The sequence below is a fragment of the Marmota flaviventris genome, chromosome 19 (assembly GCF_047511675.1).
Source record: "Marmota flaviventris isolate mMarFla1 chromosome 19, mMarFla1.hap1, whole genome shotgun sequence".
Classification (NCBI taxonomy): domain Eukaryota; kingdom Metazoa; phylum Chordata; class Mammalia; order Rodentia; family Sciuridae; genus Marmota; species Marmota flaviventris.
The window spans coordinates 29,544,116-29,568,085 of NC_092516.1; the positions used below are offsets into that span (position 1 = coordinate 29,544,116).

Consider the following 23,970-nt stretch of genomic DNA (forward strand, 5'->3'; position numbering starts at 1 on the left):
GCAGGTAGGAGGCAGGTGCCTGGCCCTGCGGGAGGTGGCGGGGAGGGCTCCGCAGGCCTCCTGCTGGACTGGCCAACCCTCGGCTTCCCGGGAGCCAGGTCTGTGTGCTGCGGGCACCAGGAGGCGGGAGTGTCCTCCAGGACTCGGTGCTCGGGAGATGAGGCTGGGCTGGGCTGACCTCCCGAGGAAGGGGCAGCTGCAAGGCCTCACCTGTTCCCGACAGGCACCCAGGAGGGCCCGGAAGAGGGTGGACGGCGGGGCCAGCTCCAACGTCTTCTCCATGTTCGACCAGTCCCAGATCCAGGAGTTCAAGGAGGTTGGTCGGCTGCCCCAGGGGACGAGGCCGGAAGGGCACAGGGTCCGGGGTGGCCGGGGGCTGCCCGAGTGTGTCCTCATTCTCCTGGGCCACCCTGGTGTGCCCCAGAGCTGGAGCCGGGTGACGCTGCCCTCCCTGAACCTCAGCTGCGCTGGCTGTGTGACTCGGCCAGGCCTTTCTCCTGAGCCGGGCTTCCCTCTCTGTAAATGGGGGCGGCGGAGAGCCTGAGGGGGGGACAAGCACGGGCCACTGGGTGCTCCAGAGGATGACCACGGCCCTCGGACTCTGGGCAGCCAGACCGGGCAGCTGGGGACCCGGGGGCCCTGGCCGAGGTTCCCGGCCGCCGTTGGCAGGAGCGGTGACGGGGCCCGGCTGGACGGGCTGAGGGTGGCTCAGTGCTGGTCTCTGCCAGGCCTTCACCATCATGGACCAGAACCGGGACGGCTTCATCGACAAGGAGGACCTGAGGGACACGTTCGCGGCCCTGGGTGGGTACTCCGCGGCCGGGCGCCTGGCCTGGGGTGGAGCCGACCTGGGCCACCAGGCAACCTGGTGTGGCGAGGGGGAGCTGGGGTTGGGGTGCTGCTGGGAAGGTCGGGGATGACTGGGGAGCACGGGGGACCCGGGGCCGGGAAGGGCACTACCAGGGTGGAACAGCCTGTGTGAAGGACGGGGGCACAAGGGGTCCAGACAGCCAGTGGGGGTCCAGAAGTGGGGGCAACTGCCAGGGAGGGGTTAGGCACTGATGGGGGCGGGGGTTAGGGGACACAGCCAGGCCACTCTGGATGTGCCTTGAGCCTCGGCCACCTGAGTGTCCACCTGAGCCAAGAGGCCAGGGCCCCCTGCAGCTCCCGAGGTCCGTTCCTTATCTGAATGGAGGCCCAGGAGACGGAGGGCTGAACGTCCCCGCAGCAGGTCGGGCTTTAGGGACGGCAGAGCTGGGACGCCTGAGGGACCCTCCCTGGCTGGCTAACCCTAACCCCCAGGGCCCCGCCCTGCACCCTGACTCCTCTTTGCCCCCCCCCCAGGCCGCATCAACGTCAAGAACGAGGAGCTGGAGGCCATGGTGAAGGAGGCCCCGGGGCCCATCAACTTCACCGTCTTCCTCACCATGTTTGGGGAGAAGCTCAAAGGTGAGCCGGGGCCAAGGGAAGGGCGGGTTAGCCAGCCGCTGGTGGCCCTGACACCTGGTCACCACGGCTGGGAACAAATGGCCCCAAGCACCAGCCCCTGGTGCACGCACCCTGCCTCAGGCCCCCTCTGGCCTGCACGGTGGAGGTCACTGTCACAGTCCCTGCCTCGCGTGGCCTTGGCCCACCATGAGGACAGCCCCATCGCCACTCCCAGCTTCTCCCGCCACCTGCCTGCTCTGCCCCACTGTCCCCAGCTGATGGGGCTGGTGCCCAGGCAGAGAGACCTTGTCCGGAACGGGTTTCCAAAAATGACCGCCACCCGCTCCAGGTCTGGCTACTCACCTGGGCTTGTTCTGAAGCCACTGCAGCCCCCCGGGAAAGGATCAGGGGACTCTTTCCACAAATGATGAGTCAGAGGAGGCTCAGAGAGGTTGTGACACCTGACCAGGAGCCTCAGCAAGAAAGTGGCCAGGAGGGGGCCCCACCTGGGACCCTGGCTCTGATGGGGGCTCCCCTGAGACACGGAACCAGCTTGTGGAGGCCGGTGGCTGTCCCTAGCCTTTTTCTCTCCGGGCCCCAGGGGCCCCTGAAATGACATCCCCAAGCATGAGGGTCTGTGGCCGGCCTAGTTGAGGCTCCGGCTGCCCTGGAGGTGGGTGCTGTTGCTGCAAGAGCGCAGAAGCCCAAGGGGACCAAGCTGGGGGACACACGGGTGACCCAGCTGCTGGCTCTACCCTGAGCAGGGAGGCGGCCTCCATCTTTGATCCCAAGGAATGTGACCGAGATACTTATTAATGCCTGGTGGGAAGCCAAGCCAAGTGGCCTTGGGTGACCAGGGTGGACGGCTCAGGGGCCTGGACAGTAGGCGAGGCAGGGTACAGCCTGCCTGGGCGTGAGGCCTGCGTCAGGTGCTGTTCCCTGAGCCCCTCCGGGCACCAGGGGGATGAGAGGCGCTCTCCGCCCCGATGGCCGGCCTGTCCTGCAGATGGAGAGACCGAGACTGCGGCTCCGGCTGGGCTGGGGCCGGGCTGGCCATGTGACCAGGCCTGGTGGGGCGGCAGGGCTGCAGCTTTTCCTCATCTGTGCAGGGACACTGTCCTGTCATGCGAACTTGGCCAGGCCCGCGTGAGAGGCCAGCAGCCTGAAGGGCGGGGGGCGGGTAGCCACCCCTTTCCCACTAATAGGGACAGGAGACTTTGTCACGAGGTCCCCATCAGCAAGGATGAGAAGCAGTCCCTCCGCAGCCAGTTTTATGAGTTTGTAGGCCCCAGAGCAGAGGCCCGCTCTAGGGAGGAGGCCAGGGTGAACTGGAGGCCAGCAGCTGGGCCTGGACTAACGGAGTCCAGCTTACCATCCTCACTCAGGAGGAGGCCGGGGCCGGCCACAGACCCGCCCAGCCCAGGCCTCTTTAGAGACCACTTTCAGCTGACTGACCTCGGAGACCAAGACCTCCCAGCAGAGGCCACCCCAGCCCCCAGCCCCGGCCTTTGACCTCTGCACCCCCACCAGGTTGGCCACCGCTGTCCTGCTGCCTGACCAACCTGAGGGCCCCAGCCCTGCTCCAGCAGGACCTCCTCTGGGCACTCCAGGCCAGCTCATGCCAGGCTCCGTCCCTGGGACCAGCCTCACCTTGACCTGGATGAGCGTCCAGCCTGCAGGGGAGACAGAGTCTGCCCCGGTCTGCTGGGGGAGGCAGGTGGCGGGAGGAGGAGGGCACTCCAGAGGTCCCCAGGGTATGTCACACCCGCCTTCTCTTAGGGAGCCTCAGGCAGGCGGTGGACTCTCTCTGGACCTCAGTTTCCTCTGAGGGCCACTGAAGCCCGTGGTGGGTACCAGAATATATCTTCTAACGACAGCTTTCCCCAAAGCCACGCCAGTGATAAAACCAAAACTGCTCTGGCCACACTGCCACCACGCCTGGGTGGGTCAACCCTGCAGACCCTCCAAGGCCACTGTCCAAGCCCCGAGTACAGAGCTCTTCTTCCTCCATAGCCTCTGGGCACAGCTTGGGTCATACGTGAGCCCCAGAGCTGCCACCATTCAGATCTCAGTGATCATGCAAGAGCAGTTTGAAGATATTGGGCAAGTCACGTAACTTCTCTGAGCCTCAGTTTCTTCATCTATAAGATAGAGCCAGGAGAGTTAAGCACACAGCTGGTGCCCAGGGTGTCCAGGTACACGTGCCTGACCTCACCCACCCACAGTGCTGCTGTCTAGTATCCCTCTCACTTCCCTGCTCTTGCTTCGAGTGGCTTGGCCCTCCCCGTGGAGCAGAAGTTGGGAGCCATAGGAGGGGCCCCCACCTCCCACCCCTGCCCACCTGGCACCTGTCTCTCCACCTTACGGCTTTCCCTGCCCCGTGTGCTGCTGCTAGGCACGGACCCAGAGGAGACCATTCTCCACGCCTTCAAGGTGTTCGACACCGAAGGGAAGGGATTCGTCAAGGCTGACCTGTGAGTGCGCTGGGGTGGGTCCTGGGGGGAGGCAGCCCCTTCCCTTTCCCACCCAGAGTCCAGCCCAGCAGGGGCAGCACCCTGTCAGGAGACCACTGCCCAGTCCAGCCCCTCCTGGGCCCCTCCCCCTCTCTGGGCCCCAGCGTCCCCCTCTGCAGGGTTGTGGGATTGGAAAGGAGTTGTGAGAGGTCACTTGGGGGTCTTCCCTGTCGTGGGGAAGGAGGCAGAGGGGTCCTTGAAGGAGACTCCAGGTGGCCTGGTTGGGATGGTGGATACTGAGCATGGGGTAGGGGGTGCAGCGCCTGGGTGGGGGCTCACTCCCCAGCCGGGACCCCGGTCTGCTCTGGGAGCATGGGAGTCCTGAGAGCCCCTCCCTGTGGGTGCAGGGGGCAGAGCCCCAGGCGGGGAAGTGGCAGCCTACCCAGGCCCTGGGGCTGTGTCAACTCTGATCTGTGCCCACGAGGTCCCTTCTGAGCCTGGCTGGGCCTGGGTTGGTGGCCCTGGGCAGGTGAGATTCCTCCCCCCCCTGCCCCCACAGGCTCAGGCCACCTGACCATGACCATGGTTGGGGGTGGTTTTACGGAGTCCTCACTCGGAGTCTCGCCCTGGGGTGGAGGGGAGGACGGTTGGTTCCATCTCACACGATCTCACCCAAGAGCGTGAGTCAGACTCCCGGGTACCGCGGGACGGTCGAGGGCGTCCGTGTCCCCCATTTTCCATTCCCTCCGAGGGCCTGAGGCTCCCACTTCCATCTTGGGGCCAGGGGAGGCACCTGGGGCCCCCACCCAGCCTGGCCTGGCCCAGCCCCCTACTCTCTCCCACCCACTGAGGACAGGGCTGGGAGGAACCCATCAGGGACCCAGTTTGGGAATGGAAGGTGCCTCCCCAGGCCACGGGACCTGGAGGAGGTGGCTGCTGGCCAGCAGGCCACAGAGGAGGCTCTGGTTGAAACAGCGTCTGTGACGAGTCCCCAGCTCAGGGAGTTGGAAACTGTGACTGTCCCAGAAACATAAATAATGGAAAATGTGCGTCGGCACCGAGTGGGGCCTGCCTTGCAGGCACCAGGGGACACTCTGGGACACGGGGCCTGGCTCAGCCCTCTGATCATCCTGTCCGTCCACCAGCCAGTCCCCCATCCTGGCAAGGTCCCTCAGTGCCAGGGGATCCGTCCCTTTGTGTGCAGGCTCCAGGTCCCACCGCGGGCCGCTCCTCTGCCCCCAGAAGCTGCTCTCCTGACGCCCAGAGGGATGCCCCCCACTGTCTCTCTGTGGGATGTAGGGCAAGCCATAGCCCCCCAGCCTCAGCGTCCCCCCCAGTGAAAGGGGGATCCAGTCCCCGTTTCCCAGGTCCCAGAGGGGCCGGGCGTGGGCAGGCTGTCCTGTGCTCTAGGGCAGCATCTGAGTGTCTGTGAAATGCTACGCAGATGTCAGCAAAAGTCACCATCTAGACACAGAAGTCTACAGATGCCCAGGTCCTGGGCATCTTCCCTCAATGACCTTCTTTTTGGTATCAAGGATTGAACCCAGGGGCACTGAACCCCTGAGCCCCATCCCCAGCCCTTTTTAAATATTTTATTTAGAGACAGGGTCTTGCTCAGTTGCTTAGGGCCTCACTTTTGCTGAGGCTGGCTTCGAACTTGCAATCCTCCTGCCTCAGCCTCCCCAGCTGCTGGGATGACAGGCGTGAACCGCCGTGCCCCGCTTCAATGACATTAGTAGGTTGTCAACACACCCTGGGAATCAGAGTGGCTCCAAGGTCATGATGGGGTCTCAAGGTCATCCATCTAGTCCCCACCTGCTGCTGGGCTCTCAGGGAGAGCCTGAGTGACAGAGGAGGGGGGAGTGCTCAGAGAGCTGTCTGAGGGCTGGGAGCGCCAGCCCCAGATTGGTGTCCTCCGGGGTCAGGACTCCCCGGTCCCCATCACCCCTGGGATCTGCATGCCCACCTGGGGCAGCCCTTCCCCTGGACATGATGGGCGTCTCTCCATGAGCAGCATCAAAGAGAAGCTCATGACCCAGGCCGACCGGTTCAGCGAGGAGGAGGTAGGTGTGGGCTTTGGGGCACGCGGGTCCCCTGGCCTCGGGGCAGCGCTGCTCCAGGCTGACCCCCGGCTGCCTCCCCAGGTCAAGCAGATGTTCGCGGCTTTCCCGCCCGACGTGTGCGGCAACCTGGACTACAGGAACCTGTGCTACGTCATCACGCACGGCGAGGAGAAGGACTAGCGGACGGGGTCCCCCGCTGAGCTGGCAAAGACGGGGAGCGTTCCCGGGGAAGGCCCCCCTGTCCCACCGTCCTGCCCAGGCAGGAATAAATGCCACTGAGGCCTGAGCCTGTGTGACGGTGGTCACTGGGGAGAACTTTCCCATCGGGTTGGTTTTTCCGAACTCTTTGGTCCCTGGCTTTGCTGGGCTGTCCCTCGTGGCTGGTTTAGCGCTGATTGACAGCTCGAATGCTCCCCGGCTGGGCCCCGGGACAGGGCCTTTGTCTGTGTGGCTCTAACTGAGCACCTAGTGCGTGGCAGGGCCTCTGCCAGTCCCCGGGTCGTGAAGGGGAGCCGGACGTATCGGTGGGCAGGAGGATCACCCTGACTGCGGTGAGGGAGATGGTTACAGGGGATAGAAAGGGGGACAGAAAAACCATGGGGAGGGGAAGGGGCAGGTAGGAGCTGGGCATGGCAGAGTGGGAGAGGAGGCAGGGAGAGCCCAGGGGTGTTGAGAGGGCTGGAGAAGACTTCTTGAACAGGACACTCAGACACAGGATACAAAGATCACGGAATAAGGCCAAGTGCCGTGGCACAACCTGTGACTGCAGCAGCTCGGGAGGCCGAGGCAGGAGGATCTCCAGTTCAAGGCCAGCCTCATTAACTCAGAGAGGCCCTAAGCAGCTCAGCGAGACCCTGTCTCTAAATAAAATACAAAGAAAAGGGTGGGTTTGGGGTTGTGGCTCAGTGGTTAAGCACCCCTGGGTTCAATCCCCGGTACCAAAAAACAACAACCCAAAACTGCAACACGGTCCGGGTCCAGCTCAGTGGCTAAAATAAAGAGATGGGCAATCTCAAGTGTTGGCGAGGAAGGTGACTAACAAGTCAGCCCCTCGGGGACACTGTCCGTGTCTATTTGTGTTAAAGGTGTGCAGATCCCAACCCGGCTCTCCCACTCCTGGGTTTGTGACACCTATCACATGTCCATCAGAGGACATGGTGGGGACTTGCAGAGTTACAATAGACCCCAAGGGGAAACCACACAAGCACCCCTCAGGGCAGCCCTGATGCAAAGGCCACAGCACTTCTGGGCACGGGAACCGAGCCCAGCAAGACAAGGCAGCTTCAGAGACACACAGTGACTTGGCGATACCCGTTCGTGTCATCTTGCAGGGAGAAGGAAGTCTTCTGTATCTAAAGCCAAGTCTGTTTATTGAGATACAGCTTACACACCATCACACCGACCGTTCTAGAGTGGCTTCGGGTGTAATCACGAGGGTGTCCATATCCACAGCATTCCGTCACCCCACCAAGAAGCCCACTAGCAGTTGTTCCCATTCTTCTGGCACCCTAGTGGCTGGAAACCCGGATGTGAACCTATGGGAAAGACCATCAGGCTGAACCTGAAGAGGGGTGCGCAGCGGGTGCCTTGCTACACGTGTGCAGGTCCCAGAACGCTCGAGGGCCTTTTCTGAGGAGGGTGGAGGACCCCTGGGATTGAGGGGTGCGGGAGGAATCACCGTGCCCAGAGCGAGCCCGGAGGAGAACTGGCTGTGGGGAGAGAGGTGGAACGGGGTTGGCGACCCACTCAGCAGGCAGCTGGGAAACCCAGGAGGTGACGAATGTCACGTCTACAGCTCTGAACCCGCAGCAGAGTCAGGGCCTGGGCGCGCCTATGCTGTCCCGGCTGGGAGACCAGAGGATGGGCACAGTCAGGATGAGAGGGGAGCCAGGCACAGTGGAGCACACCTGTAATCCCAGCAGCTCGGGAGGCTGAGGCAGGAGGATGGTGAGTTCAAGTTCAGCCTCAGCATCTTAGCGAGGCCCTAAGCAGCTCAGCGAGACCCTGTCTCTAAATAAAATATGAAAGGGGCTGGGGCTGGGGCTCCGTGGCTGAGCGCCCTGGGGTTCAGTCCCTGGTACAAAAAACAACCACAACAAGATGGCTGAGGGGGGCACACAGGCCTGTGGCCTTGGCAGGGCTGTCCTGGTCCTCGGCCTGCGTGGGCTGTTCTTATCTCCTCTGTGGGAGCTCGAGGAGGAAACTGAGGCCCGGGTCTTGCCCAGGGTCCGTGGTGGAGCTGGGCGTGGGGCCCGCGCTGGCTCTCCACGCAGGACGCACCAGGAGCCACACGTCACAGAGAGAGCAGGCACCTTGCTCCCCAGCCCCTGGGTCACAGGGACATGGCTCCGCCCCCCTCCTCGGGAGCTCTCTGAGACTTGGCCTTCCTGGAAACCGTGGCCCCGCCCGGTCTCTGCCACAGACAAGCTGCCAGACCTGTTGGGGGCCCACGGAACCACCTGAGCCAAGGCTGGAGGGAGGGGTCACCTGGGTCACCAGCGCCTGCCCGAAGCTCAACTCCCAACAGCCCCGAGGCCTGCCAATCCGGAGAGCCCGTACGCCTGGGCCACGGCAGCTGGGGAGGCCAGAGGGACTTCAGAAGGCTCCGGGAGACTCCAGCCTTCCACCGTCCACTCACTTCACCTGTCCCCGGCCCAGAGTTGATTCAGGACACCACTGCCACCTCCTGTCCTCAAGGCCTCTGTGCAGGCTGCAGGGCAGGGTGGGCCCCAGGACTCTGAGTGGCCCAGGCCAGGTGTGGGGCTGCTGGAGACGCATCGAGCTGCCTGCGGATGGCCTCCTTCCCAAGAGGGGGTTCCCTGGTGGCCGTGGCTGCCCCTGACCCGGGTCCTCACCAGTGACCTTCTGCCGCCATGACTCCGTCCGTGTCCCCGGCAATGCCTGGGCTGGCTTTACCTGGCCCCGATGGGTCCCCTGGGTCCTGATCTAGGCCGGGCTTCTGGGGCACTGCAGGGGCCTAGCCTCCTAGGGCTGGGGTTGGGCGGGGACTTCTGAGACAAACAGACAGACGACTGCAGTCCCAACGGAGAGAGGCCAGGACGGGGGATGAGGAGGAGGTTGGAGACAGTGTCCTGGGGTGTGTGTTAGTGGACACAGCGTCTGTCCTGAGTCAGAACTGGAATCACCTTTCTAAAGGTATGAGGGCCCCTGGCTGGCCTCCTTGACCCAAACTCACAGTCCCCTGGGCTCTGGACTCCCACTGCAGAGTTTCACTTGCTTGCCCGAAAGTCCCATTTCTTCCTGCCCCAGGGCCTTTGCTCATGCTCTTCCCTATGTCTGGATCCCTGCCCTGCCCAGCACCAGCTGCCCCCTAGTCCACTCTGGCCTCAGCTCAGTGGTACATACTCACTCTCCGAGTGCTTTCAGGGCATCAGCTACTTTTGTCAGGGAGCTGTCAAAATAGTGTCTGTCTCCAGCCAGCCTGGTGGCCCACTCCTGCACTTGGGAGGCTGAGGCAGGAGGATCAGAAGTTCAAGGCCAGCCTCAGCAAGCTTAGTGAGACCCTGTCTTAAAATAAAAAAAGGGACTGGGGATGTGGCTCAGTCTTAAAGCAACCTTGGGTCCATACCCAATACCCCAAACAGGCTGTGTCTCCCCACAGTGCCATAGGATCCTGGGGTGGAGACAGGGTGGAGTGTGCCCGCTGCGGTGCCCCCAGCACCCCACACAGGGCCTGGCACATAATAGACTCTTAGAAAACCCTTGATCAAAACCAGGAGGCCCAGAGAGCCGAGCTGACTGGCGTGAGTCATCTGGAGGCCACTCGGCGGCTCTGGGCCTCTACCAGGACACTGGGGCCCAGAGGCTGAGGCTGGAACTTAGCTGACCCTCCCTGGGTCCCCACGGGACCTGCTCTGAGTGTCTAGGCCTCTGTTTCCCCTTGAGCAGGCGGAATCCCGTGGCCCTTGGGGTCTCAGACCTCCAGTTCCCAGGAGGGGTCCTTCTCGGGCGACCTGGTGGCTGTGCTGCCTGTCAGGGGACCTGGCTCCTGAGCTGGCCACACTGGCTCTCCTAACATTCTTGGTGGCCCCGAGCAGGCCTGGTGGGGAGGTGAGGGGCAGCAAGCCGGGCAGGGCGTGGCAGGCCTTGGCTGCCCAGGAGCTGGAGGGGGCTGGCCCTGCCCTGGCCCTGGCTCCCGGGGCCAGCTGCATCTCATTGCGGATAACGAGCCCAGCGAGACGCCTGTGTCCGGGCATCTCATTTTCCACTTGGGATCCATCAGCCAGGGCCGTCGGACAGTGGCCCCCGTGTAAATCATGAGGGGGTCTCTGTTAAGAGAAATGGCAAATTCCTTCCACCCCTGTGGCTGCTAAATTGACTTCCCTCCTGGCGCTTGCTCAAGAATGGCCGAGTCCTTTGAAGGGCCTTCCAGGACGGACCCCAGGGGCTTGGAGCCGGCTGGGCGGGGAATCTCCCTGGGAGCCTCCGCTGACCGCAGGAGGGCGGGGCTCCTCAGGGACAGTGCGGCGGGGAGAGGCCCTGCCTGACACCGGAGTCCACGTCCCTGGTGTCCACGGCACCCCTGGGGGAGGCTGCACCTTTTCACAGCCAGGGAGGGGCTGGGCTGGGCTGGGGCAGGGGGACATGGGGGATCTTATCCCTGACACCAGAACTCAGAGCGATGAGACGTCCCCATGGAATTCCAGGCTCCAGGGGTGGCGGAGGCACGTGGAGAGGTTCTGAGGGGACATGGGCAGCCACAGAGGGAATGTTATCCATGCATGCCGCCGGGAGCCCTGGGCTGGGCTGGACCTCTGGGACCCTGAGGGCCTGCCTCTCTCCCCGGGGCCCTCAGGTCTCCGTGGATGAAGCTGGGGAGAAGCCCTGTGGGGGACTGGAGTAGCTCTTCCAGGAGGGAGACCCTGGGCAAGTCACTGACCTCGCTGGGACTCAGTGTCTCCATCTGGAAGGTAGAGGCCACGCTAGTGCTGACCTCCCCGGGTGGACCCTGCCTTCCAGCAGGCCGGGCGTGGGGGACCCCCTCCAGCCCACCGAGCTCCAGGGAAAGGTGGCATCACGGCCGACAATGACATCAGGATGCACAAGGGACCCAAGGTGGTAGCGAGGTGGACAGATTGGAGATGGACCAAAGGGCAGGGGGAAGACCAGGACTGCGTAGGACAGGCTGAGAGTCCCCCCACTCCACTAGAGCGACATGATTTGAAAAGTGACTTACTGATCCAGATGACAGGTGCAAGGCCAGGAGAAAATGAGGAATGGGGCAGCACTGTCCAGCCTGGAGGGCTTCCTGGAGGAGGCACAGCTGAGTGGGTGGGAGAAACTCAGGGGAAGGTGCAGGAGGGGGGGCCTCCTTCCAGGAAGGCTCACTGAGGAGAGGGAGGGCTCCTTTTGGGGCTGGAGGGCCTGGGGGGTCCTATTCCCCTTAACAGTCAGAGAGAGGCTGGGGGTGGATGTCCTTCCTGGGGCAGTCCGCCAGCCAGAACTGACCATCCTGCTCTGTTTTCAGGGTATTTTTCTGGTTTCCTTCTATTTATGGCCTGTAGGGCTAGCTTTTCGTTTTTGGAAGTGAGTTTTATTTTTTTTTTTAATACATAAAATCTTTCTTTAAAATAAATGTATGTGCTCAAGTCGATTTCAGGAAAAGATGAACATAAACGACATTTAGACAAAAATCACTAAGTAGGGACCACGATCACTGAGGTTTGGAAGAACTGAGTTCTAGGGAAGAGGCCAGGAAAGGCCATCCTGCAGGTGAAGGCTGTAGAACTCTCCAGAACGTGGATTCCAGACTTCGCGTTTTCCACGTAGTCAATTTTCTTGAACTCAGATCTCCTTGCACAAGCAGCTTGATCCTGGGTCCCACAAAGGCGGTGGGGCCAGGGGAGTGTGGCTGCCTGCTGACAGACAGACAGGCTCCCAGACATAGGCACACTGGTGGCCCGGCACAGACAGAAGCTCAGAGTTGGTCTTTCTGAAGCCAAGCTCCCGGAGGACCTCGGGAGCCTGCTCTGCGCAGCTTTGCACACGCGCCTGGCCTGTTCCTGAGGACGGCCCAGGGCACGCCCACTGCCGGACCACGCCCACCACATTGCCACGCCCATCGCCATGGCCACGCCCGCTCCCCCCTGCCCTCCTGGCCTGCTGCTCCTGCTGGGTGTGACTCAGGGCTCTATCTCTTGCTGGCCCCATTCCGGGCGGGGCCCTTTGACTCTTCCTTGGTTGAGTTGAGGCCCAGGTTGCACTTGACCTACGCAGAAGCCACCGCCAGCCTCTCCCCTTGGGGTCCGCAGGCAGGGCTAACCTGAGGCCACCCAGCACAGGGATGCGGTAGCCAGAGGAGCTCATGGCATCTGAGGGGACATTGGTGGAGCTGTCTCAGTGAGGACAAGTAACAGCATGGCCCTCTCAGCCCAGCAGGGCTGGGTCCCACTTTCTGGGAGACAAAGACAGACAAGCGCAAGGCGGAGGGGTCAGGGTGGTGTGGGGGGAGGCTGGGGACTGCGCCTGTGGGCAAGGCAGGGATTCCCTGTGTCCTTCCCTGTTCCTCGGAGGCGAGGGAGCCTGGCTCAGGGACCCCAGAGGGCAGGGTTGGGCACTGCCTGGGAGCCGCAAGGACCCAGGGCTGGGACTGTCTGAGGACCAGGACAGGCTCTCTGCCAGCGGAGCCACTGAGGGACAAGTGCCCATTAGGGAGTGAACTTCCTGTGACTGGAGGTATGCAAGCCAGGGCTGGTGGCTGCAGGCAGGAACGGGTGGGCGTTCCTCAGGTCGACATGCCCCCAACCCATCGCCTGGCCCAGCCAGTTAGAGCCCACCCAGCCTGGACCACTCAGTACCCAGTGAACAGGGGAGGAAGCCAAGGCCCAGGGCAGAGCTCCCCATCCTGACTGCAGACCCTCATGGCCTGGTTGTCCCCTTCATCTGACCTTGTCACTCCTGCACATGCTCAGAAATGTCCTGTCCAAGACCTGTGATTGGGGCTCTGGAGCTACTGTGTGCCTTGGGGGTGGGGACCAACCTGTCCACATGGGGCCTCTTGGGTAGTGACCAGGGCCTATAAGGGGGGGGGGGGGGGTTCCGGTCATCTGGGGACTCAGGGCTCCTTGCATCAGGCAGAGAGGGGTCATGCTGGGCTGAGCAGGTCCGGCCTATGGGTGCCCCAGACCTCTCTGCTGCCAGGCGGGCTCCGGGTAGGAGTGTCTGGAGGGCGTGGGCCTGGCTGGGAGGGAGAGGTGGCCTGGAGCCACCCTAATCGGGGACTTAGTTTTAAAACTGGTAGTTTCAGCTTCTTGGATTGTCCAGCCACCGTGGGCGGGAGGAGGGCACACCCAGAACCCAGCCAGTTACAGAGAGTGACTGTACCTCTTAGGACTAGGGCCTGGGGAACCTGGGGAGCGGCAGGGGTTGGGGATCTCAGTGGTGGCATTTGGGGTAAGAAAACTCCAGTCCTGGTCCTTAGGCTTTGTGACCTCTAGGCCAGTGACTTAACCTTTCTGGACCTTCATATTCCTCATCAGAGAGACGTGGTGAGGGTATTCGCCTCCTGGGGAACCCCAGCCTGTGCCTGGCCTGTTGGTCAGGGCAGCCCTGTGGCCCCACAGCGCCATCTACTGGCAGCCAGGCAGCTTTGCGGCTCGGGCTTCTCCAGCCTGTATCCTGGGAATGGACCACGTTGGCAGGAACCCTGAGGCCTGGCTTGGAGGAAAACAGCCACAAGGGACAGGTCTGTTGGCACCTGGTTCAAATTTGTCCGCCTAGGGTTCCTCTTCTCATAGGCCTTAAGAGCCCAGTGCCATAGCCAGAGCCAAGCACCATTCAGGAACCCGGACAGCCCCCTGGCTGATGTTGGGGATGGAAGATGTCCCTCTATGGCTCCACCTGTGTCGGCCGGGCATGTCCTGAACACTCTATCCCCTCTGCCATCCCCAGCTTCTGGACTGCACAAGGAACCCCGTTGCACCTCCAGATGATTCTGTCCAGTGCCTCTGGCCTCTCTCTTCCTCTCCCCTGTCTGTCCATCGGGTGCTGACTGCCCAGCTTCCTGGCTGCCGTGGTGGGCACCCAAGGACCAAGGATGCAGTACAAGGCGCAGAATCCCAGGACCGTCCCGGGGGCAGCCTGGCCTCCACATGCCCTGGCCCAGCCTGCTCCTGCCCCATGGGCCTCCTGCTTAGTGGAGACCTGCCCAGAGATGCCCTCTTCAGTTCTGTTACGGACGGGGTCTCCTCCTTCCTGCTCTGCCCCCAAGCTGTGCCAGTGCTCATGGGCGCACACGGGCCTCACCAAAGCCTGGAGGTACCATGGGGAGGGAAGTGGGTGCCCCAGAACGCCGTCGCCCAGCGTGGCCGACTTTGGGATGGAATCTCAGATCAGGCTGGGCCCACATAACCCCTAGCTGGGGGCCGGAGACCTTCACTGGAGAGATACCCCTGAGCGAGGGCCATGTCCAGGCAAAACTACAAAAATGAGGGGTGAGCCCCCCGTCATCACTCCGAAGGTCAGGCCTGCCACCCCCTGGGAGGTGGATGGGGTTCCATTTCACAGATGAGGAAGCTGAGACTCAGAGAGAAGAATGTCCTTGGACACTCAGACAGGAATGGACCCAAAGTCAGGGATAAGGACTCTAGGCCTGGTGACCTCCCCACTGCCTGACCCTAAAGCTCGGGTCCCCTGCTTGCTGGGGACTAGGCACCCAGGGCAGGATAGGAGAGGCTGGAGCTGGAGGGGGACTACCCCATTTAGAGCACTTGTGCGCTGTGTGTGCTGGTCAACCTCTCTGAAACCTGCCTTCAGTCTCTGGTACTGTGTTGTTGGGATGGCGGGGTATTGGGTGCTGATATCCCCATTCTGCCAGAGGGCTGTGGCTGTGCAGGGCTGTCTGCCCTCAGATCCTGCTCTCTGCCAGGGGGCAGCCTTCCCACAGTCCAGGGACTTCCTGAAAGCATCTATCTATCTAAATAAATAAATATATATATATATATTTTTTTTCCATAATATCCTGGGGTCCCCCCCTTGCCTAGGGTGATGCGGGCTCTGGGAGTCGGGTGGCTCACTCCCAGCCTCTGCTCCTGAGAAGCTCGAGTCTAAGAAGCCCCGGATGGACTCAGGGTAGCCCGCGGCACTGGCCATGCAGAGTCCTGGGGACAGAGGAGAGAGAAGTCCTCACCACTGGGACAGGAGGAAGCCACACTAGACGTAGATGAGCAAGGCCTGTGGGAGCCGAGGAACACCAGGACAGCCTGTCACTGTTGTCATCATCGTTGTCAAAGTCTTCGTCACTGTCATTGTCAACTGAGTCTAATCAGGAGCAGGACCTAAGCTGAGAGAGGCCGTCAGGGTGGGGGGCAGGACTGGAGGGCTCCAGCCGGAGCAGAGCGTCTTCCTGAAGTGCGCCCCACCCCTGGGGGCTTGGGGAGAAGCGGGCTTTGATTTCCCGGCGGGGAGTGGGTGGGAGGCCTGAGCTGCTGTCCACAGAGATCCACAGAGGCCACTGCGTGAGGCCAGGGAGCGCCCTGCCTGGGACTCCCGCCTGTGACAGCTTGGAAAAGCCCAGGGCTGCCATCTGGTCCCCCCCCCACAGGCGGAGCCAAGGAGGACACCAGGAGGGCAGAGGGCGGCGGCTCCCTTGGTCATCTGGGTTCCATTTCCCCTGGGTCAGGCCTGGCTCCAGGCTGTGCCCTGAGCTCACCAGAAAGAGGCCTCCACTGAGCTGTGGGCCAAGAAGCTCTGGCAGGTTCCACCCAAGATGGAGCCAGCTGCTCCCCTGGCTGGTCCCTTCCCCAGGGCACTGGTAACCATCAGGGGACAAAGCCCAGAATGGGGGAGGCTGGAAGCAAAGTCCCCTCAGCTGGGCCCAGTGTGCAGGGCCGGGGGTCTGGGGTCACCTGTATGCTTTGTCAGAGCCACCACCCTGCCCCATCTGCCCGTGCACCCCACTCCTCCCAGGCCCCCACCGTGGCCCCCTTCTGGGTCCAAACCTTTGAACAGGAGTGGGGTGTCAGGCAGGCCCAGGGATCTGAGGGCCTGTCATTTGTGTCCCCAATCCTGGGCCATCAAAGGCTTCCCAGGCCCTCTGGCGGGCCCCTGGGGTTTCCACGAGGTGAGATCATGCACCTGGACGTGGGGCCCACCCTCCCAGGTCCCTGAATGGGCTTCTTGTTCTCTTTGGCCTGGTTGTCAGCGCCAGGCTGGTGAGCAAGAGGCCACTCTGTGGGCCGCTCCTGCCTGGCCAGAGGCCCTGCCAGGGGACAGGCGGGGGTGGCTGCAGCTCAGGGTTGGCCCTGAACATGGCCACACGTTGGGGGGCCCTGGTCTCTCTGTAGCCCAGGTGCTGGCTGGTGGAGTGTGAGGTGGGGCTGTCCAAGTCCATGTCCAAGTCCTGCACCGTGTGTCCCCCTCTGTGCCTGGGGGACTTGGGCTCCTTCATTTGGTAGCTGGCTTCTTTTGTCTCCCAGGGGACCCAGAGGTGCATAAAGGCTGTGGGGTCCCTTGAGGTGCATCCAGCCCAGGTAGCAGAAGGTCAAGTTCATGGGTCTCAGCCATATGGCCGGGCAGGAGGGCCACTTGTGTGGGGGGCTGCAGAGAATAGGGAAGAGAGTGAACACTGCCTGTGGGGCTGTCACCGAGGACAGGTGGAGGGAGGTGGGGACCAGGAAGCTGTGGCTGGTAGAGCCCCCCAGGAGGGAAGAGGCCTGCAGGTGGGGGGACAGCCCCCTCGCTGCTCCTCATTCTCTTTTCTTGCAACCCTCTCTCCTCTTCTGTCACCCACCTCTCAAGTGCTTTCTTAGCATTCCTGCTATCACTTATCCAATTTTTGCAAACTGGCCATTTTAGACTTTTTCAAACTTTTACATAAATAAATGCATAAGCAAAAACAAAAGTCCACACTGTTTTTCTTTTTAATTTAGCAGACTAAGAATGTAGGTGCCCGGGAATACATCGCATCCTGATATGCAGGCTTTTAAGTTCAAAATGGTGCTGCCTATTTAATGTTCTACAGAAAGCGCTGGGAAACTTTTCCTGTAAGAGGACCATGGAGGAAATAGTTTGGGTTCTGTGGGCCATATGGTCTCTGTCGCCACCACTTGACTCCGCGATTGTCATTGTGAGAGAGCCGCCGCGAACCAAGCATACGTGACCACGGCTGTATTCCAACTCGACGTTATTTGTAGGTACTGTGATTCGAATTGCAAAAAAAAATGTGTGAGCACAGGTCAGAAAATAATATTCTTTTGATTTTTTTTCCCCCATCCATGTCCAAATGTAAGATCACTCTTCCCTGGCAGGCTGTGCAAAATCAGCCATCAAGCGGTTGTCTGTAGTGTTTCAATTCCTATTTTTGAGAGTGCAGAATGATTGCTATTTTGAAAAAATAGTAAATAGACACATAAAAATCTCATCAAGAGAGCAGACCATATTTGCACTTGCTGCATAACAGGCTGCTCCTAAACTTATTGCTGAAAGCAATAAGCGTCTTGCTAAATCTGGCCATTTTCAATTTACTTGGCTGGTTCTTGTTTCATGGAGTGCCGGCTGCAACCCCTGGGGGGCGCTCCACCGGGCTGGCCCACCCAGGGTGGCTCAGTCCCATGACCCAGAGCTCATGTCGGATGTTGGGGGGACTTGGGGGAAGCAGAAGCTGCCAGTCTTCTTGAAAGCCTGGACCAGAAGTGGCAGCTCCTCCCTTCCGTTGAGTTCCGGTGGTTAAGCAGTTGTGGGGATCACCTAGACTCAAGGTCTCTCCAAGGACGGACAAAGAGTTGTGGCTATCTTTAGTGGACCATACCATCCGTCACCGTCAACCCTGGGTGATGAAGGGACGTGTGTGTCAGATGAGTGCTGGATGCTTGGATATTTGTGGATGACATACAGCCCGTGAGAGAGTGGGGACACGTTTCCAGCAGGTTAGTGGCTGACATTCGAAGTACCTCTGCCATCTCCCGCGTGGCCTAAAGCTCCTGGATCTACAGGGACGGAAACAGAGGCGTAGGGAGTGCCCTCTGGGATGCGCTAAGTCACAGTGTACATGGGGACACCCCCGATGAAGCCCAAGTGGCAGGGGGCACCAGGGTCTGAGGGTCAGAGAAAGATAAGAACGGAGGAGATGGAACAGATGAGGGGAGACCAAGGGACATGTCCAAGGTCACCCCTGCTGTCACAAGGGGAGTTGAGACAAAAACTCGAAAGATAGTGTGTGCCCAGAGGGAGGGCTGGCAATGGGTAGGTCCCCTGAGAACCAGGGTCTGGCCTCTCGGGATGACGAGGGTCTCCAGGGACCCAGGCTCCTCCTCACTTGATTGCTCTTGGAAGTCTATGGGGAGAGGAGACTGGAGGGACAGATGCAGTTGTGTCCTGGAAAAGGCAGAGGGATGCCCCATTTGGCAGCGTGTGCCAATTCTGGGGGTGTGAACGCTCTCGCCGCAGCAGGACGTCAGCTGGGAGGGTCTGCCACCTCCTGGAACAGGTCCCAGCCCATCTCCAGGGGGGTTTCCATCCTCCCAGCCCCGGGAGCAGGGTCGGTGCACGTGGAGGACTGGAGGGTGTAGAATGGGAGGGGTGGGTTAGTCCTGGGAGGGACACAGGACCCCACGTGAATCACGGCGTTTCAGTGAAGGTGACAATGAGATGGGGGGTTAAATCAGGGTTTGGGGGCTGGTGAAACTTACTGTTTAGAAGGCCCAGGTCAAGGCCAGAGGTGAGTCAGACCCCAAATTAGTGCCATGAGGTTCTTCCTTTCCCCGATCTCCTTGTGTGTCTTCCTGCCTGTGGCCTCAAAGGTGCACTTGGCCTTCTGTGCCCGGCTGACACCTGAAGGTGACGGGTCTGCGGGGAGGAAGGAGGGCCACCAGGTAGGGGAAGAGGAGGACCAGGGGTGCCACACCTATCTTCGAGGTTTTGCAGGGACATTTCACAGGAATATGCAGGGTCTAGAGGGCAGAACTAGGGCCACACGGACAGTCCATCCAGGAAGGGACACTCACAGTCGGAGCTGTGAGCGCAGAGACGAGCCTTCTGCCCGGAAAGGTAGTGAGCCTTTTGTCCCAGGAGGTGTGCAGCAGAGGCTGGGAAGACCCTCTTGCAGGCTGCCTGGGTACTTGACTTGAGACCCCTCCAGACCAGGTGTGAAGAGTCAGTGTCAGGAGAGGCCCCATGTCCCAACCCAGCAGTTCCCTGGCCGTGTAGCTGGGGACAGCTTTTGTAATCTCTGCCTGGAAAGTTCTCCTGCCTCCTCATGTCCACCTCCAGGGATGGGTAGATGGATGGATAAGTGGATGGACAGATGGATGGATGGGTAGATGGTAGATGGATGGATGGATGGGCAGGTGGAGGGATAGACAGTACACAGCCCTTTAATAAAATCACAAGCTCCGGCAACTCCTTGGTTATGCTTTATAGCCGCAGCTCTCTTTTGCAGAAAAGGATAAACCTATTAATCCCATTCTACAAAATTGAAAGTCGAGACTCAGAGACACAGCAACTTGCTCCATGTCACACAGAGAGGAAGTGACTGTCATCCTCACTGGGTCCCATTCATTCATGCAGAAGCTTCTGGAAGCCCCTTGTGAGCCCCTTGGGTCTAGGGACCCGGAGCAGCAGCCAGCCTTCCCCCTGCCTGGCCCAGGAGCCACCGGGAACCGCGCAGAGGGCTGGGCCAAGCCCTGGGGCTCAGTGAGGGGGCCGCAGCCTCTGAGGAGGTGAGGCAGGGCTTGGCCTGAGGGGAGGCCAGGAGTCAGCCCGGAAGGGAAAGAGGAGAAGGTGCTGGGTGTCAGCCAGTGCCACCAGGTCACCAGAGCTCAGCTCCCATCTGGGACAAGCCAGGCACCTGGGTTGCTGAAACAGGTGGAGGGGGCAGGGGGCAAGGCCAGGGGGCAGGTGTAGGTGATCTGCACAGCTTTGGGGACACGGGCTGCAAAGTTTGGGAGCCCATCTGAGGCCTGGGGAGATGTGGAAGGGTGAGGCCGGGAGGGGTCCCCACTCAGGAGGGTCTGGCTCTCACCTCGAGCTCCTCTGCCCAGGACGGCCCTGGGCACAGAGCCACCCTGCCCTCGTGACCTCATCAGGCCTGTAGCCCGGGTGCCACCTCCCCGGGGCAGCGGAAAAGCCAGGCGGGCCGAGGCCCACCCAGGCTGCCCCCCGCGGGAGCCGGCCGAGCGCCAGGTGCGCCAGGGCGCTCATTAGGCCACGGTGTGCCCCGTCTCCCTGCGAGTCCCTGGAGGGAGGAATCAAAGGCGGGATTGGAAAACAAGGCCGGGGAGATACTCAACAAGATCCCTATCTGAATAATTCCCTCTAATTGCTGGTAAGAGACATTAATTTTCCTTTTGAAGCTCCCGCGGCCCGGGGGCCCTGGGACGTGCCAGGATGGCAGCCCGTCTAGCCGGATTAGCTCACGGCCGCCTGCGGGGCTGGCGCAGGGCCACGCGGGGGTGGCGCTGCCGCTCGGCTCCCAGTGGGGCTGCCGCGCGGGGTTGGGAGTCCTGTGCATGACGCACGAAAGGCCCTGGGAGCCCTGTCGTGGGGCCAGGTCCTCTGGCTTGTGAAGCTCTGGGCTCTGAGCACACAGAGCATCACCCATATGTCCTCACCGCCCCTAGGACAGATGGACCCAGGTGAGGCCAGTGCAGAGGCAACCAGTGGGTGTCCTGTCCATAGCTCCTTGGGGGATGTAGGTCTCAGGATTATCTCCATTTTACAGATGGGTACACTGAGGTTCAAGGACTGGGACTGGTTGGGCTGGGACAAGGTGGTGACTGGAGCTTTTGTCTCCAAGACCAGGGGCTTTACAACCACACCCCTGTCCTCAGATAGCTGCAGAGAAAATCCAGATCATCTTTCAAGACTGTCCCAACGTGGACCCAGCTCCGTTTTTTGTTTGTGGCTGGTGGTGCTGGGAATCGAACCCGGGGCCTCGTGCACGCCAGGCAAGCACTCTATCACGGACCCCCAGCCCCAGCCCTCTGACTTCTAGTCTCCTCTCTCGTTGTCCCTTGTCCTGCTTCCCACATCAGACCAGGCTTGGGGCCTTCCCTGTGTGCCCTGGGCTGAACCTCCCAGTGCTGGGCACCGACTGTCAGTGTCCCTTGCAGGGGCTCCTCAGATCTGGGCCTCGTATCTGAGCCCTCTCCAGGTCCTGTGCCCAGTCTGAGGGCCCTCCTGGGGGAGCACGGGGGACCAGGAGAGGGGGACACCTCCAGTCTAAGATGGCGGTGGGCACCCCAGCCGGGGAGGCTCCCACTGCTCTTCTCCTAAGAGAGTTTTTTCGCTCCCCTTTGATCTCTGGAAATTCATGAAAACTGGAGCCCATGTGGTGCTGATTAATTTCAACAAAAGTCACGGAAACGTTGGCTCCTTTTAGTCATTTTATGTGGTGCAGCCTGTGGAGTCTTTCAAGATGGCCTTTGCTCAGGAAGTTAAAGGGCCACCCTGCCACGGACACCAGAGTCAACTGTCACCAAAGCTGCCCTCGTGGGGAGTTATCTCGATGTCCCCACCTCGCTGGGGTAAGCACGGGGGCTCCCCGCTGCCTTGACCGTGAGGCCTGGCCTCCTTGGCCTGCACCAGGGCCTCACCCCCAGCCCTCCTAGCCTCTCTGGGCTGCACGCTGCTGTATCTGACGTCCAGCCTCAGTGATCTTCCGCTTGCTTCCAGGATGCACCAGTCTCTCTCTCGGTACCCACCGTTCCCTCTGCTAGGAATGCACTTCCCTCACTTTTATTTTTTTGGTACCAGGAATTGAACCCAGGGGTGCTTAACCCCTGAGTCACATCCCCAGCACTTTTTAGTTTTTATTTAAAGATAGGGTCTCACTGAGTTGTTTAGGGCCTCAATAAATTGCTGAGGCTGGCCTTGAACTTGCAATCCTCCAGTCTCAGCCTCCCAAGCTGCTGGTATTACAGGTGCGCCCCACCACGCCTGGCTTCTGCCCTCACTTTTGCCCCTGACAAACATCTACTCATCCTTCAAGGCCGGGCCCAGCGCCTCCTTGTCGGTGTGCTCCTCCAGGCAGCCCCCATACTTACTGAAGCATTCAAAGAGGTGAGTCCTCATATGACCTGAGAAGCTTGGAGCCTCCACCTGTGGCTGCCTCCCAGGGTACCTGACTGGGCTCCAAAAAGATGAAAGGCTGGTATGTCACCCTAAGAAGTGATAAAAGAGCCCAGCCCAGCCCTCCCCAAATGAAAGCCATGCACAATGTTTATTTTTGGTGTTTTATGGGGCACTTTTGAGGATGGGAGATGGAACCAGAGAGTGCCAGTTGAGATAAGTCAGGATTTTACCCCTGGGGTAGGGGAATGAGAGGCACGGGACAGTTCCCCTGGTCCAGCGCTGACCTCTGAGTCCTGTCTCGATTCTCAAGTTGTGAGAGTGGCTGGCCTGGCCCAGAGCAGGTCCTAGGCAGAACTTTCAATCCCAACAGATGGTGCTTCTGTCCATACTCCGTCCAGGTGTCTTGTAGCCAACCTTGCAAGATAGATCAGATGGGTCCCATCCCCATTTTACAGCCGGGCAGATGGAGGCCCAGACACCAAGGAGGCTGGATTAAGGTTGCCAGCTCAACTAGCCGTTGGGCAAGGACTGGGACCCTGCCACCTGCCTGTGCACCTAGACTGGCTCTTTCTGTCCCAGCTCTCAGGGGAGAGGCTGCCCTGAGGATCTCCAGCCCCCAACCTGGTGGCAGAAGGGGCCTGTTCATTCCCTCCAGCCACAGAGGCCTGTCCTCACGCTGTCTGCCTCCCTGCTTTTCTGTGGCCTTCTTGCCTCCACACCTGAGGAAGACAGGGCCTGTGTGAGGAGTTTAGCCCTGAAACCACGTGGCCTGACTCAAGGGCAGTTAGCCCCAGAGAGGCCGCCATCTGCTGGGTGGCCTCCTCCTACCCAGCCGCAGGACTGCCAGCGCCCAGCGCTCCTGGTACCACAAGGGCCTGCTCGATCCTGGAGGACCTCCGCGGGCAGGGCCAGCTGTGACCGGAGCGATCCTCTTGGTGGCGATGGAGGCCACAGGAGAGGCCCGGAGGAGCCGGGGCTGGGGGAGGCCAAGTGCTGTCAGGTGTCCATGTGAAGGACGGCGTGAGGGAGGGAGTTTGCCCGGTGTCACGAAGCAGAGGGGCCTGGGTGGAGCCCAGCTTGCTGAGCACTTAGTGCAGAGCTGACCCGGGCCTCAGTGGCCATCGTGGACTTCCACAGGCCTCATGTGCCTCCAGCCGATGTGAAAGATGGCTGGGGAGGCCGGGGAGGCTGGGGAGGCTGGGCGGTCCCCAGGGGAGGCAGAGAGCCTGGTAGAGAATGTAGGACCTGACCCCCGCCATCAGCCTCAGAGCCTGTGTCCTGATCTTGGGGACTGTGGTGGTGGGACCACTCTGGGCCCTCCCTGTTGGCCACAGCTGGGTGAGAGGTTGCTCACTGGCCCCAGGAGGCTTCCCCAGTATGTGGCCTGGCGCTGTCCCCTCCAGCCCCATGGAAGGCAAATGCTTTCCCATGAGCCCCGGGGCTGGACAGGCCTCCTCCATCAGCCAGTCCTGGTCTGGGTTCAGCTCTGAGGCGTGGGACCTGCTGGGGACTGCAGTGAGATAACCCCTCCCAGCCACTCTGGCGGGAATGTAAATGCTCACCAAGAGCCAAGTGCTCCTCTGTTTCCCAGCATCCTTTGCGGTTAGTCTGGGGTCAGGTGACTAATTCTGGCCAATAGGATGCAAGTGGCGGGGACCTGCATCTCAGCTGGGCCAGAGCAGTGATGACCTGGGGTCCGGATGCTAAACCAGTCAGAGGGAGGCGGGTGCCCCGTCGGTCTTGGCAGGTGCAATAAAGAAATCTCCCTGTTGGTGAAGCAGCAAGGCGTTGGGACTTTCTCTAGTGCCTCTTCCCCGAGGATCATCACCCCGAGTGACAGGGGTGCATGCTGGGAAGACCCAGCCAGGTTCACGCACACCGCAACTTGGGGCGGGAGCAGCTGCTGTTCTGAAAAGCACAAGGGAGCCCTAAAACCAGCAGGCCCTGGGCCCCCAGCGCGGGGCAGGAGGCAGGCCCGCCCCGTGATGGATGTGCTT

The 23,970-nt window shown here is 60.9% G+C and overlaps 1 protein-coding gene across 1 annotated transcript; it reads left to right on the forward strand.

Moving 5' to 3' along the window:
- Window positions 1-229: 229 nt before the first annotated feature.
- Window positions 230-6,124, forward strand: Myl10 (myosin light chain 10). Its single transcript, XM_027952980.2, has 6 exons — window positions 230-316; window positions 729-804; window positions 1,345-1,449; window positions 3,824-3,902; window positions 5,896-5,944; window positions 6,026-6,124. Exons 1-6 carry the CDS (start codon window positions 281-283, stop codon window positions 6,122-6,124), a joined length of 444 nt encoding a protein of 147 aa, XP_027808781.1. The 5' UTR covers window positions 230-280.
- The last annotated feature ends 17,846 nt before the right edge of the window (window positions 6,125-23,970 follow it).